The 20289-nt window shown below is 38.9% G+C and overlaps 1 protein-coding gene across 1 annotated transcript in view; it reads left to right on the forward strand.

The window, feature by feature from the left end:
* MACF1 (microtubule actin crosslinking factor 1) overlaps positions 1 to 20289 on the forward strand; it is a 311616-nt gene that overhangs the window by 98697 nt on the left and 192630 nt on the right. Inside the window, exons 2-4 of the mRNA XM_090269163.1 lie at positions 5950 to 6011; positions 18291 to 18380; positions 20164 to 20259. Coding sequence (XP_090125289.1) covers positions 5950 to 6011; positions 18291 to 18380; positions 20164 to 20259 — 248 coding nt within the window. The remainder of the gene's footprint in view (positions 1 to 5949; positions 6012 to 18290; positions 18381 to 20163; positions 20260 to 20289) is intronic.

Below are 20289 nucleotides of genomic sequence, written 5' to 3' on the forward strand. Positions count from 1 at the left end.
AATGGTTGTAGTTGACTCATGCAGGGGAGAGTCTAAAGATAAAGTTGTAAGAGTAGATGGTAAATTTTTTCAGGTCAGAGGCCATGTCTTTATCTCCTCCAACCAACTAACCCATAGTGAATAAAAACTGGAATTGAATTTCATAGGTTTGTAACAGGCTATGGAAACTAAGGAGTTTGACTTGCTCGTCTGGTCTTCTAGAAGACACTAAAGGATTTTGAATGGAGAGGTGATATGGGCAAAGTGGTAATTTAGGAAGATTTGTTGAGATAGGCTATCTGCTCTACTTGGCACAATCTCAGCTGTTAACTGTTAGCTTCACATCTGTACCCTCAGTTCTGACTGCTTGCCTGAACTCTACCTAAGGTTTCAACCATCTGCAAGAAGGTCCTAACACCTCACTGTTTTTCTTTTACTCTATCTAACCTACCTCTGACCCAGTCTGTGCCTCCTATTTTCCTTATTTCAAGGTACAACCTCTCCCTCTTTGTTGCTCTAACTAGAAACGTTAGAATTATCCTTTTCCTGAACACATCTAGTTGATAGTTAAGGGCTGTGGTTGCTGCCCCTACATTGTCATGCAGATCTACCTGCCATCTTTACATTCCTACTGCCTATACCCTATTTCAAGGTCTTAGATATATATTTTTGGTTGACACAGGAGACCCCCCTAACTAGTTCTTCTACTTTTTAGTGTGTGTTGCAGTCTGGCCTTTAATCCACTGCCAGATTAATCTTTCACAACACCCTTTGATTCAGAAAATTTCCACGGTATCTATCCTTTTATCTGTTGAATTAGGTGTGTACTCCTCCAGCTTTCTGGAGTGATATGACCTCAAGTAACCTTTACGAGGGTCTGCCAGTGAAACAAAAATAAAGAATATTAGGGATTGGTAGTTTGGTGGCCTGTAGTGTGGTCTTAATAAGGTTGGAAACAAGTATTAAATCCTTCTAATTAAGTAACCCCCAAGTGATTAATTGGTGCCTCAATATGCTCAATCTAAGAAATTTCCAGTGGGCATTGGGCTCTCCTTTGTCAGTTTATAGCCTATGGCGGGGCTGAGTTTACAGGAAACATCTACAAGAATGTTGCCTCTTCTATGATTTGACTCTTTTCCTCTCACAAAAGGGTACCTTCTACAAATTCTACCTTCAGAGTTAGGTAGAATGATCTTTGCTGGGCCTAAAATTGAATGAGGGATTGAGGTGTAGGATGTCAAGTTTAACCTTATTACAAGCTTTGAAACAGCTGTTTGGAGCTTTCTGGAGGTCTGTGGTAAAGTTGCACTTTGACTTCCATAATGAATTTCCTTGCTAAAATAGTAAGGTCTTAAACTTTAGGCACTATAAAATCTATCCTCTTGTCATGTTGCTTAAATCAGGAAAGAACTTACGTGTAATTGATGGATCTGCAATATAAGACCCTAAGAAAGGATCCTTGAGCTTTTGGGGGCATAGTTGTTCTGTAAAACCTTTTCTGAAGAACTTATGGCTCAGCTCTCAGCAGGTTAACTGATCTTGGGAAGGGCTTTATAATCATGTTACCTTAGTAATTATATTCAAAGTAAGTACTTGGACCTTTTCCCCTTGAATTGAAAGTTCTTTTAGATATTGGAAGCATGACTGATATGAGACCATCAGGTTTCCTTAGTCCATTATCCTCCCTCCCGGCTCCATGGGAGGGCTTGGTAGGTGAACAGAATAACTATGCATAGTAAACATATAAAGACTTGATCGTGCTAGTCACGTCTTTAGGTCTAAAAGAAATAAGGCAGTGGACTACAAAGAATCACATGAATTCCATCCCTTTAAAATATTGATAAGTTTAAAAGGAAATCTGTTAACATTTTTTCCTCATCTGTGCGTTGTTTAACCTGTTACAGCAAGCATGTGTAACTTTCATAATAAAATAAATTCTAGAAAGAAAAATAAGGAAACTTGTGACTTCTCAATGAGGATTTTGTAAAACTATTATTCTTGGTTATGAAGGCAATAAGTAAGTGAAGCATAGTGAATCTCGTATTGGTGAAAATGTGGTGGGCAGAATTTTTAGTTAGCTTTAATTTTGTTTTCCCATCATGTCTGTATGTCCCAGCACACAGGTGATATTTGCTGGGGTGCTGGGGTTTTCACATATTGGACTGGACTCTTCTGGATAACTTGGTTCTGATTTCATTCTGTGTGTTTCTTTAGCCAGTTTTCTAATATATTGGCCAATGAAGAAATTATTTGTTTTTGTTTTAGGTCTTATTATGTAGATCTTTAGCTGTTAGAAGCCACAGGAGATACTAAAAAGTAAAGCATGGTCTCTTTCCTTAAGGAATTTATGATCTTTCTGGTGGTGTAAGAATAAGCATATTAAAGGTTCAGAGCTCTATATAATTATATAAGTGCTGATGGAGTGATTAGCATAGTAAGTACCATAAAAATTTGGAGAACAAAGAAGACTGTTGAGAACTGGAATTGTCAGGAAAGGTTGCCAGAGTAATTTTTCTCAAACACAAATCTGATCATGTCATTCTGCTATTTAAAATCTTTCAACGTGTCCCTTACCAGTTTCTTGCTGATAGTTTGAACTCCTTGGGCTTGTCATGAAAAGTCATAATTCGGTCCTTGGTATCCTATCTAGTTTTAAGTCTCGCCACTATCAAATACACATCCTGTCTTTCAGCCATCCTTAATACTGTGCTGTCCTTTGAACAGAAGCTCCTAATGAATTTGCATTGGGTGAAACTTCATGTGGTAGCTTTGTGCCTTCGCTTCTCTTTCTGGCTAACTTTTCATCTTTTAAGGTTTAGTTAGAGTCACTTATGTGGAAACTTGCATTAACGTCGCGTGCCTCCCTCCCTTTCCCAGGTAGGCTGTTATGTTCTTGAGTACTCTGTGCTTGCTCTGTTATAGCACTTATCAAATTGTTTTGAAGTTATTTCTGTTCTCCATTAGACTGTTATCTTCTTCAAAGGTAGGGACTGTGACTGTGTAACACAGTGTGTTCCAAGCAGCGTAGGTCCTTAATAAAGATTTATTTAAAGAATAAGTGAATGAACTCATGAGTTGGATTTTAAAGAATAAATAGCATTTGGAGAGGTGGAGAGGAAGAAAGTAGCATGCTATGAGGAGAAAATAAGTAGTATGAGCAGTGTGTCAGTGATTTAGATGAGACTATAGTTGCAAGCTGATTCGGATTCCGTCAGTGGATGATGATACAGGCTTGAAGAGGATGATGATGATCTTTGATAACTGAACCAGCATCTAAAAAGATCAAATGATCAAAATATATTGGAATGACAGTGGTTAAATCTAATAAAAATCCTGGTTTCAATTACTTGCAGGACTCTGAAGTGAAAGATAGACTTTAAAAAAAAATTCTAACGGTTTCAAATGAGAGCCAATAGGTAGACTTTATAAAGAAGCAGCTTGTGACACTATGGAACTATTAAATTAGTATGTGTTCCTTTATGAGGTAGTGAGTTTTATCTTGTTATTTTTATTTTTCATTTACAACTTACATTCAGTATTATTCAATCTCAGCGTGACTTCTTTTGTAGATCCTTGGCTATAATACTTCTGTTCAGCTAGCCTTCAGTTGGTTATTCAGGTTGATTGATCTATAATTTAATTGTAAGTCTGGTTTGGTGCTGGGAGGAGATGAGTGTAGCTTCCACCCATTCCACAGCCAGTTTGGGTCGTCCTCTATTATCTTAAGTTTTAAGTGTAAGGAATATTATGGATATATACAAGGTTTGAACAAACTGTTTAACCCTTGTTTAAGGGATTCATATATCAGTAGGGAATTAGACTATTTAACTTCTAATGTCCATTCTAATTCCTAAGTTCTGTGGTCTACAGTAGGAAGAGAGAATTGTTCCTAGAAAAGCAGGAAAGGATTCAAGGCTGAAAAGAAGGATGTGAAAGTAAGACTCCTGAATGGCTATAAACTCAGAAAAGTAAGTAGATGTGCAGTGCACCTGGAAGAGGGGAGAGACACTTGGCGTTGTTTGGGATGATATCTATGTAGCTTTTACTGGGGAAGCAGAAAGAGGGAATACCTTGGGCAGCAGAAGAGAGCACCTAACTGAAGTTTGTGTGGATTACTAGGGAACCAAATTTGTATAATTCTGTCACTTTCTTCTGACATGTTCGCTGATTTGGAGAGGAAATGGAAGAGTTAAGCAATGGTGATAATTCAGGTTTGGAGATTGTCATGGTGAACAGAGTAGTATAGTAGAAGGTTAGGCAGGTGGAAATTCCTGGGGTATTAGTGATGGCAGCTTTGAATTGCTTAACCATGTAGTCTAGCATAGACTGGAATAATCTTAGATTCTCTTAATAAAATAAGAATGGAGTGATTGAAGGTTGAGAATGATTAGGAAGTATGAAAGATTGATACAGAAGACTGCTAAATAGCTGTTTAGAGAAGGAGCGAGGCCCAGGATGTGGCAGTGTGGTGGCCGGATATGAATTGGTGATGGAGGTCAGTGGAGTCAAGCAGGCTCAGATGCACTGTCAGAATATATGTTGAAGTGATTTGGGGATCCTGCCAGAGGATACATGTGGCGATAATAAACGTGAACCCTGTTGTCAGGGAAGGTTAAGGTAGATTTGCCATGTGGAGGGGGGCAGGCAGCAGGGAATGGCTGATGACAGGGAGGATGATTTGAACAAGATGGTGTAGAGTAAGGCGTAGGCTTCAAATAAATAGAAAGTAGCAAGGCCAGTGGATCGGTGTCCTGGAAGTGGCTCCGGGGAATTGGCGGTTGTGGGAGAAACTCAGTTATGGAGCAGTCATGCAGTGGACAAAATTGAGAATGAAGGAGCGTTTGCCTACCGATAAATGTGGACTCTGTAAGACTTGGTAGAAAGGAGGAGATGTGCAGTGGGGTAAACCGGGCAGTTTTGAGTTTGGCTACTTGGTAATGACTGGTGAGGACTGGAATGAAGGAAGTAGTGGGGGAGAAGGAGAGAGCAGAGCATTGATTAAGCAGAACCATGTATGGAGAGTGTGATTTAACCACTGCAATATGTGTCCCAAATGCCAAGGCTAGTTCACTCTTTCTGTTGATAGTATTCACGGCTTTATTCACAGCTTTGGCTTTTTGGAGTTTGCTGTAGGGGAAGCAGAGAATCCCTCTGACACCAGAGAATTATGATGCTAAGGAAGCTTTGCCATGACATGCTTTTTGATGCACACAATTCTGTTTAGTCTATGAGGGGAGACCCCCTAAAAAACGGAATTTATTTATAAAAAATTGTGTATTCTTACATGTTTAAACTTTAGTCATTTTCAAAGTACTCTCCATTTGATGCAACACACCTTTCGAGATGTTTTTGCCACTGTTTAAAACAATATTTGAACTAGTAGATTTTGATGCCTTTTAGTGCTTTTGTTTTTTGTTTCACCTCTTCCACATTGACAAAACATTTCCCTCTGAGGACTTTTTTCATATGGGGAAACAAACAAAAAAAGTCACTTGGGCCGAGATTGGGTGAATAGGGAGGGTAGGGTATGGGGATTGTGCCATTTTTGGTCTAAAACTGCTGAACACTCAGTGTGGGCAGGTGTGCTTGTAAGTCACCCATCATGAAATGGGCAAATGCATTGAAAGAGTCTTAAAAAAAAAAAATTCACTGAAGCCAAATGCAGCCTCTCACAACAACACCAGCTGGTACACTGATACAGATGGGTTCCTAGAACACTCTCCTAGTGAGGGAAGCCTATACTACAGGGGGTCCATTCTTCAGAAGGTAATTCTGTGTTCTTTTGTGGCTCCCCCCACCCCCATCCCCCATATAAAGTAACACGGTCAGGAAGAGAAAGTTCAGACAGGCCAAACTTTCCCAATAACAGGACATCATCTTGTAGTTCTGTGGAAATGTCCTGGAGAAACTGGGGTGTGGGAATTTGTTGCCCATGTAGTGCTAAGTCAGTGCCTTCTGTTTCTTTTACAGATGAACGGGACCGTGTTCAGAAGAAAACGTTCACCAAGTGGGTCAACAAGCACCTGATGAAGGTAGGACTCCTTCATATATGCTCCCCTATGCCCTGGCTGCCTTTAATCTGGATCTGTCAGTCCTTTCTCTCAGATAGTTCACATTGCTTGCTCTGTGCTCAAGTTGTGGGAGATGCATGTGACCTTTATTTTTTTTAATAATGAACATAGGCATAACAATATGGAAACTTTTACTGATCAGGCTTTTTTGTGAGGACAGTAATACATACCATTATCTCAGAAGATTGTGGTTGAGGATACTGTGGGGTAATCCCTGGGATTCAAAGAACACTTTTCAAATTATTTTATAAGTCCCTTTTTAAATTTTTATTTTTAAATCTGATTACTATGTTAAGTAAGGATGGGGCAGAGGGGATATTGTGTTCTTGCCCTCTCTCTGCACAAATCTAAGTGTTCAGTTTAAGAATTTGTCATGCAGTTTAAAATGCAGAACACTTCTAGAATGGCTGGGGTTGGGGCATTATTAATTATTTTAAAGCAGAGAAGAAACCAAGGCAGAGACATGTTAAGGACCCATCTAAGGATAAACAGTATGACTAACACAGCAGTCAAGATTTGAAAACAAAGGTTCTGAGTTATAGTCATTACTGCTGCTCTGGGAAAGGTCACTAGTGACCTCTTAATTGCCACATCCAGTAGCCTAGTTTTATCTTCCTCTCATTTTATTTCTCTGTAGCGTTTGATACTGTTGACTAACTTGCTGCTCCTTGAAGCCTTCTCTTACATTGGCCTTTAGGATGCTGCTTTTTCCTGAATTACCGCTTTTTTATGAATGCCTTTTTCCTGCCTCTTTCACTGGCTTTTCTTCCTCTGTCTGACTGCTCCACGGGGATGTTCCCCAGGGTCCTAACCTTGGTCATTTCCTTGTTTTGTCCTCTGTATTCTGCTTTCCTCTGGTTGCATGGATTGCGAGGAAGTACATGGAGAAAAGGACACAGGGCAATCTCACAGAATCTGATGTCTAGATGCATCTGGGCCTTATGAAAACTAAATATTATCAGGCAGCTAGCCCAGGGCCTCTTCATCACCTGCCTTGACCACTATAATAGTTTCCTAATAAGGTTTTCTATAATATGTAATGCTAATGATAAGAGTAGTAGTAACTTATTGAGTGTTTACTGTAATCAGTCATTCTCTACTAAGTTCTTCACATGGATTATCTCATGTAATTCTCAGTGACCTTTAAAATTTTTTTCAATTACAGTTGACTTTCAATATTATTTTATATTAGTTTTAATTTTTTAGTGACCCCGTGCTGTAGATTCTTTTAATATTCCTGTTTTATTAGTGAAGACAGTGAGGTTCAGAGAGATTAAGTAATCTGTTTAAGTTCACACCACTAGAAAGAGGTGGAACTGAAATTTTAGAACTTGGCCTTTGCAGTACTGGCACTGGCTTTTGCCTACCTGTCCACGTTCATAGAATCATATATATCTCTCATACCTTAAGCTCTTGCCACCTATGTGCAATGCTATTTTATGACTGTTTCTTCGCTCATGCTGCTCCCTCTGTGTGGAATACCTTCCCCAACCCTGTTCTGCCAGGATAAAACCAACTTGACACCTCCTTAATATTTTCTTGACTCTCCCATGTGGAATGGACTGCCCTTTGTGCCCTTCCCTGTACTCCTTATGTACTTCTCGTATAGCACCTGTAGCATTTATCTTTCTGCTAGATTATAACTTGAAGGCAGATGTTGTGTCTTATGTTTTCAGTGTGAGGGCAAAGAAGTAAGGAGAGGAAAAAAACCGATGTTCTCCTCTAATTCTTTGATAACATGTGACTCTGTCATGTTGCAGAGCCCTTCAAAACCTGGTTCTAATTTGTTCAGCATTTCTAGGCACTACCCTCTGTGTAGCCTGTGCTGTACCCACATGAGACAACCCACTGCTCGCTAAACTCTGTACTTTCACCCCTCTTTGCTTATTCATTTATTTCCCCCTAGAATGCACTTCCCAGCCTCCTCTGTCTGGCCATCACCCACTTATCCTTTAAGGCTCAGGTTCATTATCACCTTCCTGAGACTCTGACCACTATCCCTTGGGCTAAATTAATTGCAACTTCATCTCTGTTCCATACCACTTTGAAGAGATGTCTTGAATGTTCAACCATTGGTCTCCTCATTGAATGCTAGACTGTATTGTGCTACTTTCTCTACCAAGCACTGCAGCAGGGACACAGGAAGCATCCAATATGTATTTGTTGCCTTGAGTAAACAATATTTTGATAATGCTTTATCGCTTATAAAGCACATTCTTATCTGACTTGATCCTTTTAATAACACTGAAGGAGGTAAAAGTATTGTCTTTTAATTTTCACAACTAAGGAAAGTGAGGATTATTAAATAGAAGGATAAGTGACCTCCCAAAATTATACAGCTAGTGACAGTGGAGTGAAAGATCAATCATGAGTGTTCTGATCAAAATTACTTGTTCTTTCTCAGCTTGCCCTGCATTTATAACTCATCTTTTAACAATTGGACAGACTGAATTTATCCTGCCTCAGGCTTGTCCCCCTAAACTTTGTGGTTGAGTACAAATGCTCTGGTTGCCTGCCATTCTTTTGTAGCTGATGTTGCCTGCTAGAGCTCTCCTCTCCCTCGGTGCTGTGTGATGACAGGAGGCCCAGGGAGAGAAACTAGACGAACACATCATAGCATTGTTAGAAACTGGAGACCAGCCAGAGCTTTACTTAAATCCCTGGCTATCTGTCATCTCTTCTCAGACTTCCACCCTTACAGTGCCAATGGCATTTTCTCATGTTAGGATATCTCAGAGAGAGATTCACTGCTCATCAGAATCACTGCTTTCATGCTGGAATTCCTTGAACTTTGGGCTGAGAATTAGGGGTTTAGATTTTTTTTTTTTTTTTTTTTTAATAAATCGAGCCTTTTCTGCTTTGCTCCCCAAGTACACCCAGGTTAATTTTGCCATTGGCAAGTAGACTGCTATAAGATCAAAAACACCAATCCTCTCAAGTTCTAGATTTAGTTCCCCTAAGATCTTCAGGATTCCCAATATTCTTTTTTTCTGGAATAAGCACGTTAATTTCCTCTTGGTGTTTGAGAGCACTGTCAATCCAATCTTAAAAGAGATTTGTTAAGGATGTAAGCATCTGAAACATAGAAATAACCTAATTTAGAATACAAGCCTAGAAGAACCATCAAAAAGAAAAATCTAGTTTTTAATTAGGTTTTACTTAAATTATCCTTGCCATATGTCTAGGTCCTGGTAGCTGATAAAAGTAGATCCCCTCAAAGAGAACTTCAAGAAAGGATGAGAGAATGAGAAAGAAATGAGAGCATGAGCTCCTAAGGAGGAGAAATGCTTCTGTGGTCAGTTCCTGTTGACTTCAGAGAAAGGCCAGTATTTAATCTAGCAGATGGAATAGTTTGTTCCATTTGTATTCATGTATGCAATCTGGAAGCCACTGGCCTTCCTGGAATTTTAGTTAAGAATTTCAGATAAACCAGCCAAAGTTTTAAACTCCAGATTTTTACTGTTCTCAATTTTCCTCTGAGTGAACACAGGGGAGTAGACAGCTCTATGAGTCCAGGCACTCTGTCCGGTGCAGCCTCTGCTGCAGCCACATGAGCACACTCGCTGCTCCCGGAACACTGCATGTACTTTCACACCTCTTCGCTTATTCCCGTCTGTGGGGAAGGTGAGAAGGAGACTAGCAGTGGAGTTGAATTTAAGAGATTGACAAAGTAGTGTGGGTTAGACACTGAGGAGAGGAATGTTGCTTTTGTTGCTCAAGTGTGACATGTGGTGGTGGTTTGTGGCTGTCTCTGCCTGGACCTGAGTTTTCAGATCATGATTTCACTCTTCTCAACCTTCATTAAAAGTTTTAGGCCTACATCTGGGCTTGGATTCTCTACTCCCTGTGCTACTAAGGAAAGCTACCTGTTGTGGGTTTTTAGAGTTATCCTCATAGGATCTTTGTTAATCAGACATGACTGGTACCACTGTTAGACTTTTCAGAATGTAAGGGAGTCTCAAAACAGAGGAAAGACTCCTTATCTGTAAAGAGCTTTACGTGTTGTTTCTCTCTCTTACTCTACTTACTCCAATAGGGATTCCAGTCTTCCCTCCTATTCCCTGCATTTGAGCACAATTCTTTCCTGAGTGAAAAATGTAGGCCAAGTATAATTTTTTAATTATTATTATTATTATTTTTATTTCTTTTTTTAGCAGTAGGCTTTTCCTTGAGGATAAATTTGGCCACTGAATCAATATGGAATTTCCCTCTTATAGTTTAGAAATCTATAAATTCAGAAATCCATTAGAAGTTACCAGGCTCTCTTTCACTTTTCCCGTATCTTTTAATAAGTATAGATGAGAGTAAATAACATACTGTTTAAAACTTTCACCTCTGACCTATTTTTATTTTAATTTTTCTTTATTTTTTTGCTCAACATAGTATGGATCAAGAAAATTGAGCTGCTTATGTTCTCTTTTTACAGTCTTGAAGAGATTTTCTAGATCAGGTTTTCTGCAGGTATCAAAGAACACTACATGATAACCCTTGGTCCTTTTGGAGGGATCCTTTTATAATTTAATAATGTTGCTAATATGTAATTTCTACCCTTTAAACATTATGGAAGCCTTGTGAAGGGAAAGAGCACTGAAATCAGAGTCAGGAGACAGTGGTCTGACAATTCCCAGCTAAATTATATTATACAAATTATTTAACTTCTCTAGGCAACACTTTTCCCATCTGTAAACTGAGAGTGTTAGAGTTAAGTAATCTTTAAAGTCCCCTTGGGCTCAGATTCTAATTCCAAGCATTTAAGTGCAATTTATTTCCTTTGCTAAAAAGGCCTCTCTGAAATTAGGGGAAACTGTTATCTTTATGTAACTTCACGCCAATCTTTTAAAAATCGGAGAGCAGAGCTCTTCTTGGCTTATTAACGCGTGGGGGTTGGGGAGGGCTGACCTGGGTTAGGATGGGCTTGGTCCCTCAGAATTTAGTCATTCATTCATTTTTCAAATTAGATTTTTGAGATGTAGTTTACATATCATACAGTCTACCTATATAAAGTGTATAATTCGGTAGCTTTTAGCACATTATCAGAATTGTACAACCATCATAACGTTGATTTTAGAACACGTTCATCACCCCAAGAAGAAATCTTGTAACTCTTAGGCATCACACCCCTAGATCTTTCTCCACCCACAGGCAACCACTAATCTACTTTCTGTCTCTATAGATCTACCTATTTCTAGATATCTCATATAAATGGAATTATGCAATATGTGGTCTATTCCTTTGTTTTACTGCTTCTTTTGTTTTATTTTTTAAATTTTATTTGTTTTTTATAGAGAGGGGAAGAGAGGGACAAAGATTGGGAGAGAAACATCAACGTGTGGTTGCCTCTCGCACACCCTCAACTGGGGGCCTGGCCTGCAATTCAGGCATGTGCCCTGACTGGGAATCGAACTGCGATCCTTCGGTTCACAGGTCGGCACTCAATCCACTGAGCCACACCAACCAGGGCACTGCGCATCTTTTACTTAGCATAATGTCTTCAAGTTTCATACGTGTTATAGCATGTATCAGTATTTATTACTGATTAATAATCCATTGTATGCATGTACCGCATTTTGTTTACCCATCTATCAAATGATAGATATTTGGGTTATTTTTACTTTTTGGCTATCTACATGAACATTCATTCACGTACAGGATTTTTTTCTGGACATCTTTTCAATTCTCTTGGCTGTACACCTGGAAGCAGAATTACTGAATCATATGGTAACTTGTGTTTAACCTTTTGAGGAACTGTCAGACTGTTTTCCAAAATAGATACACCATTTTACATCCCCACCAGCAGTATATGAGGGTTCCAGTTTCTCTACATCTCCGTCAAACACTTATTATCATTTAAAAAATTTTACCCATCCTACTGGGTGTGAAGTAGTATCTCACTGTAGTTTTGATTTACATTTTTCTTATGGCTAATGATGCTGAGCATCTTTTCATGACTTTGAGCATATTTTTCAAGAGTTTGTTAGCCATTTGTATATATGCTTTAGAGGCATTCACTGATTTTGACAATAGTTTTCACAGGGAGTACATTCAAGGACCTGGATAGTTGGAAGTGTTCCACTCATCTTATTTGTTGACAGACTAGCATAATTATTTGTTGGAAACATACAAATTGATGATTCCTGAGCACTCTTGGCTTCACATAGCTGCCTCTAAAACTTCTGATGCTTACTTAGTTCACTGGACTTTTTTAAAAGATATTTATGGAACCCTGACTGGTGTCACTCAGTGGGTTGGGTGTCATCCTGCAAAGTGAGAGGTTGCCAGTTTGATTCCCAGTCTGGGCACCAGCCTGGGTTGCAGGCCAGGTTGAGGGCATGTGAGAGGCAACCGATTGATGTTTCTCTCACATGTCAGTATTTCTCTCTCTTTCTTTCTCCCTCCCTTTTTCCCTCTCTCTAAAAATAAATAAACAAAATCTTAAAAAAATAGATATTTGTGGAAAACTAGAGTCAACCTAGTGCAGAAGTGGTAAAGACTTTAGAACGAGGCAGACCTAGGTTTGATCGGTCTGGCCATTTACTAGCTCTGTGCTCTTGAGTTGTTAATTTAGACCTCCAAATCCTATCTTTGTATTTGAAAAATTTCTGACACAGAGCACTAGTAAATGTTAGCTAGTTCTTTATCCTTCTCTAGGCAGAGCTGTGACCAGTATGCTTTGAAGCAGACTATTGTTCTCTGTTCTTGAAAATTCTCCAGGGGAAAAAAAACTTACTATACACTTTCCTTTCCTATTACTTCTGTCTTTCTCTCTCTCTGTTGGTTTTCATTATTTTGTTACTATAATCAGGGAAAGACTGAGAGATATAGCAAGCCAGTTTTCTTCTAAGTTTCTTAGAAGGTGGTTGGATTTTGCTATTCACAGATAAAAACATAACTGGAATTTTGGGGCCTTGATGTAAAATTAATTTTACATTTCAAAGTGCCTCCTTTTTCTTTTCAGTAATCTGTGATATATATGATTGATTTGTGTGTGTATGTGTGTGTGTGAGAGAGAGAGAGAGAGAGAGAGAGAGAGAGACAGAGACAGACATCGATTTGTTCCATTTACTTTTGCACTCATTGGCTCATTCTTATGTGTCCAGACAAGGGATTGAACTTGCAACCTTGCTGTATGGGGATAATGCTCTCTGGTAGTTAGTATCCTATTGATTACATGATCTCACTTGATCCTCAATCCTACTACAATTAATTTAAATAATTATTCAGCGTCCATTTCTGATTTTTATACCCTATGTTCAGGTATTAATCTGTCAAAATTAAATCCCTTGCCATCTTGTCTTTTTTTAAGTATATTTTATTGATTAGGTTGTTACAGTTGTCCCAATTTCTTTTCCCTTTGCTCCCCTCTGCCCAGTACCCATCTTCCCTCTAGCAATCCCACACCCCCAGTTCATGTCCTTGGGTCGTGCATATAAGTTCTGTGGCTTTACCCTTTCCTATGTTATTCTTAACTTCCCCCTGTCTGTTTTGTACCAACCAATTATGCTTCTTAATCTCTGCACCATTTCCCCATTTCTTCCCCTTCCCCCTCCTAGCTGATAACCCTTCAAATGGTCCTCATACCTATGATTCTGTTCCTGTCTGGTTGTTTGCATAGTTTGTGTTTGTTTTTCTTTTTAGATTCAGTTGTTGATAGTTGTGAGTTTGTTGTCATTTTAATGTTCATAGTTTTGATCATCTTTTTCTTAAATAAATCACTATAACATTTCATGTAATAATGGCTTGATGATAATGAACTCCTTTAGCTTTACCTTGTCTAGGAAGCACTTTATTGCCCTTCCATTCTAAATGATAGCTTTGCTGGATAGAGTAATATTGGTTGTAGGTCCTTGCTTTTCATCACATTGAATACTTCTCGCCAGTCCCATCTTGCCTGCAAAGTTTCTTTTGAGAAATCAACTGATAGTCTTATAGGCACCCCTTTGTAGGTAACTCTCTGCTTTTCTCTTGCTGCTTTTAAGATTCTCTTTTTATCTTGAACCTGTGGCATTTTAATGATGACGTGTCTTGGTGTGGTCCTCTTTGGGTCTGGCTTGTTTGGGACTGTCTGTGCTTTCTGAACTTGTATGTCTATTTCCTTTGCCAAATTTTGGAAGTTTTCCTTCATTATTTTTTCACATAAGCTTTCAATTTCTTGCTCTTCCTCTTCTCCTTCTGGCACCGCTGTGATTTGCATATTGGCACATTTAAAGTTGTCCCAGAGGTTCCTAAGCCTCTCCTCGTTTTTTTCAATTCTTATTTCCTCATTCTGTACTGGTTGACTGTTTTTTTCTTCCTTATATTCCAAATCAATGATTTGAACCCCCATTTCCTTCCCTTCACCATTGGTTTTGTGTGGATTTTTCTTTGTTTTATTTAGCATAGCCTTCACTTCGTCCCTTATGCGTTTGCTGTACTTAAGCATATCTGTTAAGCCTGTGAGCATCTTTATCACCAATGTTTTGAACTCTGCATCTGTTAGGTTGGCTATCTCCTCGTCACTTAGTTCTCCCACTGGAACCTTGATCCGTTCTCTCTTTTGGGCCATACTTCTCTGTCTCCTCATTTTGACAGGCTTCTGCATTTGTTTGCTTCTGTGTCTTAGGTAGAGCTGCCGCACCTGTTATGTTGTAAGGGGTGGAGCCTTAGGTATTTGTCAGTACAGGACGACCCATTTCACCATGTTGTGGTGTTGTGTGGGGGGGAGGGTTCTGAGAGGAAACAATGCTGCTTGCTCAGCACTTGTCCCTGTTTTAGGCACTTCTCCCACTTACATATGGGACTAGTGCCCCTCTAGCTGTTTCCCTGGGTGTCGTTCCCAGAATGGATGGGTCTGCAGATGTTCTAGGACCATGGAGGCCCTTTAAACAAGCGGACTCTGCTGAGAGACTGGCACTTTCTTCCTCCGCCTCCACCCCAACTGGTTTGCACAGTCAGAAGCAGTAGGCTTTATTTTCTCCACTGCTGGGACCATGGGCTGTGTGGTCTGGTTTGGTGCTGGGAGTGCTCCCCAGGTGTGGTTCCCTACTTTTTAAAACATGTGACTGCGCCTACCGCCACTGCTGCTGCCACTGCTGCCGCCGCCGCCGCCACTGCCACCACCACACCCCTTCCTCTCCGCTCCAGCTCTGCCCCTCCTACCTGTCTAGATGAGTATTTGTTCTTTATATCTTTGTTCATTGGACTTCCATGCAGCTCGATTTTCTGGAACTTCTGGTTGTCTCTAGTTTTGAGGTAGTTGTATTCCTTCTTAGTTGTGGAGGGAGACGCAGCATGTCTGTCTATGCCTCTCTCTTGGCCGGAAGTTGCTGTCACTTCTTAATCCTTAATACCAAGTGTTTAATATGTTCTGATTTATTTTTTAACCTACCATACACTTATAATCTCACTTCCATTCCACCACTTTTTAGGAAAATATTATCGCAAAACACTCTTATTTGTAGGAAAATTGAATAAAACCCTTTTAGTCCTCATCCTCCTTGTCCTGTAGCATTAGATTTGGCACTCATCCCCTCCTTGACTACTTTCTTTTTTTTTTGTCTACCTTTTTCACTGCTTATTCCCCCCTCCTCTCCACCCTCCTTATTGATTGCTTTTCCATCTCTGCCTTCTAATATTGGCTATTCCCTCAGGCTCAGTCCTTAGCACTCTGCTCTTACTTCTTGCCCCCTAACCCAGAAAGCTCAACATTTCCCATATCTCTGGCTAGCGCCTCTGTGCATATGACTTCTCAACTTAAGTTCTCAGCTGACCCAAATTGAATTATGATATTTCCAGCTGCTTTAAGAACATTCCATTTGTAGCTCCTTTGTTGCTGTTTTAAATTCAATATATTTAAAATTGAATTTGTCAAATCTGTTCCCTTTCCAGCCCTCATGACTGCTTATTTCTGTTAGTGGTGCCCTGTGGCTGTTACAGCCACAAAGTTTGAAACCTTGGACCCGTTTGAGGGAGGGTCTTGAAATCGTGGAGCCACTGATGTGCTTGATTCAGCTTACATGGGCTCACAAGAGCAAAATATTAAATTTTTGCTAATTTTGTGAGCTCATTGCTAAGCATAGCCATTATTAAAAATTAAATATATAAACTTACAGTTAAATACATTCTATTTAAAACAAAGCTAGTACATACTCAAAATTCTTCATTTCATAATTATTTTACTAAATGTTATTATTGCCTGTGCTCTTGAGGTTAATTATGTCTATTGTATTTCTATGCAATACTGTATAATGATGTGCTACTTGTACTTTTCTTCCCAACATTGCATTTGCCAATATTATATTAGGAGCTTGAAAGTGGTCATGGTGGGAGTATTTACACCCTGAAAATCAACAAATGCTACAAGTCTGAGCTGGATGCATTGTTTTGTTCATTGTCTAGACTTCAGGTGATAGAGAAAAATGTAAATGTTGCAGATTAAACTAAAAAATTTGTCATATAAATAGCGCAAAAATTGAAGAAATGTTTTTCAGTATTTGAAAGCTATTATGGAATTCATCATGAGCCTTTTTCTTTAATTGGGTAATTACCTGTTATTGCTTAACACACACACACACACACACACAAACATGCATACCTTGCATATTTCCACCTCTATACCTTGCCTTATGGGTTTTCCCATCTTCTTTCTTTCTATTAAAACACTTTGTAGTCTGTCAACTCCTTTCTCTTTCAGGGAGTCTTCCCAGATATTATAGTCTTTATCTTTTCTGATTCCCTTTCTATTTTCAATGCTAGATATTTTACAATTGGAAAGACTTATATAGTTCAGTTTTCCACACAAATGTAGAAATCTCAATATCCCAGTCTCTGCTTTAAAAAATTACAGTGACTAAAAAAAGTAAAAAAATAAAAAATAAATTACAGTGACTAGAAATTTATTACCTCTGAAACTAGCCCTTTTTATTGTTACCTAGAAAATAATAATAATTGTTGTTATTATTTTAGTGCTTTAAACAACACAAGTTTATTATCTTAAAGTTCTGGAGAGTAGTTCAAAATAGATCATGGGGTTAAAGTCAAAGTGTCTGAAGATCTGCATTCTTTCTGGCTGCTCTAGGAGAGAATCTCTTTCTTTAATTGCCTCTTTTAGCTTCTAGAAGCTGCCTGCATTCCTTGGCTTACAACCTCCTTTCCACTTCAAAGCCAGCAGCAGCATTAGTCTGACCATCATCACATCTCCTTATATTGTCTAGAAAATTATTTATGTTGAAAATGAATCTTCTTCCTTTTAATTTCTACTAATCTTCTGATTCTGTGTTGTGAGCATCACTCAATGAAGTTATCGTTAGGCTTGGAATTAGAAGACCCACTGCCATTTACAAAGCTATGTGACCTTAAAGTCTTAGAGCCTCAGTTTCTCCTATAGAATATGGGCCATAAGTAAACCTCCCAGGGCAGTTATTTGGATTTAGAAAATAAAATATTATGGTTGATTATAAAGTATAGTATTTAATGGCAAAGACTAAAATTCAAAAAGACCGAACTGAGGCCAGCTTTTTCACTTGTGACATTGTAGAAGTTATTAACCTCTGTGTCTCGTTATCTCATGTATAAAATAGGAATAATAAAACCTACCTTATCGATGTGAGGGATAGATGAAATAACATGTAAAGCATTTGCGCAGTATTTAACTTTTAACCGTATATTTTTCCAAAGTGAGACTTGTTTTTCCATTATTTCTGTTATAAAATTGGGATAGTTTTTCCCAAAAGGAAAATAATTCTCAAATTCACTATTAGAAATACTTGGTGAGAGAGGGGTTAAAATAGATATACAGTGCACCCTGTGACACACTGGGTACCTAACATTTTAGTTTCCTTTGTAGCACACTCTGGAAGGCTTTCCTACCTCTGGCTGGACTCGGCTGTCCATCATTGGCCATCGTACCACATTTCGGTCCATAATAATCCCTGAGGTGTTTCAGGATGATTAAAACCCCTCCCCCAAACTTTCTAGAATATTGTTCAGGGTTGGCTAGAGTGTGTAATAAATCTGGCTTTAATTTAAACGAACTCTCTCTTTCTCTCTCTCTCTCTCTCTCTCTCTCTCTCTCTCTCTCTCTCTCTCTCTCTCCTGTGGAGTGTTCATGTCTCATACTCCAACCTGAAAATTCCTGAATTTTATTATTGCTTCCAGTTTCAATTTTTTAATTTATATTTACAGAGATAATAAAATAATTATTGTGTAGATAATGAAATAATTCAAGATTAAATAAACAGCAGTCTGATTTACTCCCATGCACAGGTCCGCAAGCACATCAGCGATCTGTATGAAGATCTGCGGGATGGGCATAACCTGATCTCTCTGCTGGAGGTCCTCTCAGGCATCAAACTGGTGAGCTGCTCTCTTCTCCTAATGAGTGACCTCACAGGTGTGGCCCTCTGAATGATGTATTGGTTCATCTTGCTGAGTGGTAGGGCAGTGGCCGTCACTACTTGCTCCATTACGGGGGAGGAAGAAGTAGAAGAAATTATTATTGGTGGACTTTATTTCTAACTCAGACTTACAGTTTACATATGATGTGATTTTATCTTAATTCAAATTGATATGTCATATATTCTCATTTCTTGATAGATTCAGGTATCAGTTATATTCCTTTCATAACTGCATGCTTTCTCCTTGTTTTTAATCCGTTTGTAGATACTAGTAGTATTTTAGGAATAGTAGATTCACATTTAAAGTTTTAAATAAGGTGTATTTTTCTTTCTAGAAGTTTATTTCTATTCTATGTAGACTTTTTCCTATTTTCTCATTTATTGTGAGTTTTTTAATTCTCTGTATTCAGCTCAGGTCCTGAAGTTGACATTTAAAAGCCCAGGTGTTTTTAGGTATTATTTTTCCAATTCACCTCCCTTCTTCCCTTCTGTGATTTACTGAGACCTACAGGTTTGGAGAAATGCCCAAGTTGATGTCTGAGCGCTGCCCTGGATGCAGTACGTTTGGGCTCCATGGACAATTAACTATGCCTGCCTCCTCCCAAAATGTATTAAACAGTGCTTGTGGGAAACACCTACATATCTGAGGGAAAATACTATGTGAGCCTCTTGGCTTGTTAGAGAATAGTTTTTTATACTTGCTTTATTTGCAGGATCAAAACAGCCTCACTTAACGGTCCAGTGGCTTCATATATTTGAGCCTTATGGAAGCAGATGATACTGTGCAGTTTCTGTTCTATCTCTTAACATCATAGACAACATAATTTCATTTAGAAAAGTCTAGGGTTGAATTCTGGAAACATTTACGAGGAAGGAGAACTGAAGAGAGGTACAGCACAGCTTGAGCAGTCTGGGAAGCTCAGCCCACTCACTGCCATTGGTGAATTCTTAGTCATTGTTTGTTGTGTTTCAGGAACAGAATTTGGCACATTAGATTCTACTCCCTAAGTAATAATAATATTCAGCTTCTTCTAGGGTTGGGTTTGGCTTCCCTTGGTCCCTTTGTTTTGGTTTCACATCTTTTTTGCCTTGCAGTAGAAATAATTTTGTAATTTTTAATGGCCTGAAATTGGCAGACACTGTTATGAGCACAACCAGCACAGGGTGAATTCTAGTTTTTCTCTAGCCCTCTCATTTATAAATATCCTATGTATTCAGACTTTCACTTTCACTATACTGGACTTTACTCTTCAGTGCTCACCAAGTTATATTTTGTGCAACTTGCCTGGTATATTTGATGAATTTGTAGTGATTTTATGTCGGAAAGTGACATTGTTGGTGACACTGCTTACAAAACAGGTAAAAACCACCCCAATCTAATTTATTTTCCCAAGCTTTGAAAACATACAGGTGTTTATGGAGATATTCATAAGATATCATTTTCACTGAAAACGATCCAAATATCCCTTTCACAGTTATTCACATGATCTTTTCCTCCCTTCGTTGATTCACAAAAGCAGAGAGGATGGGTGGCCATGGAGAACTGAAGATGTGTTTCAACATTAGACGTGTTCAATAAAACTATTTGTTTAGTCTTACATCTTTTTGGATGTGGGAGGGTATTTTCATCTTTTTTTTTTTTTTTGGTTTGTTGGTTTAATGTTGCATTCATTTCCTTTTCACTTGTGTGTTGTGCATTTCCTGTTACTCTGTCATGTCTTTGCCTTGGTTGGTGGCCAAAGGAGCCAGCAGGGCTGAAGACCCTCCGTCTGGTGAGCATGCCCTCCTGGCGCCATACAAACAACGAGGAGCAGGAGGAGGAAGATGATGATGATGTAGTAGGTCCTCCTGGCAAAGCCAGCATCCCA

The sequence above is a fragment of the Furipterus horrens genome, unplaced genomic scaffold (assembly GCF_987537825.1).
Source record: "Furipterus horrens unplaced genomic scaffold, mFurHor1.1.pri manual_scaffold_3, whole genome shotgun sequence".
NCBI classification, from domain to species: domain Eukaryota; kingdom Metazoa; phylum Chordata; class Mammalia; order Chiroptera; family Furipteridae; genus Furipterus; species Furipterus horrens.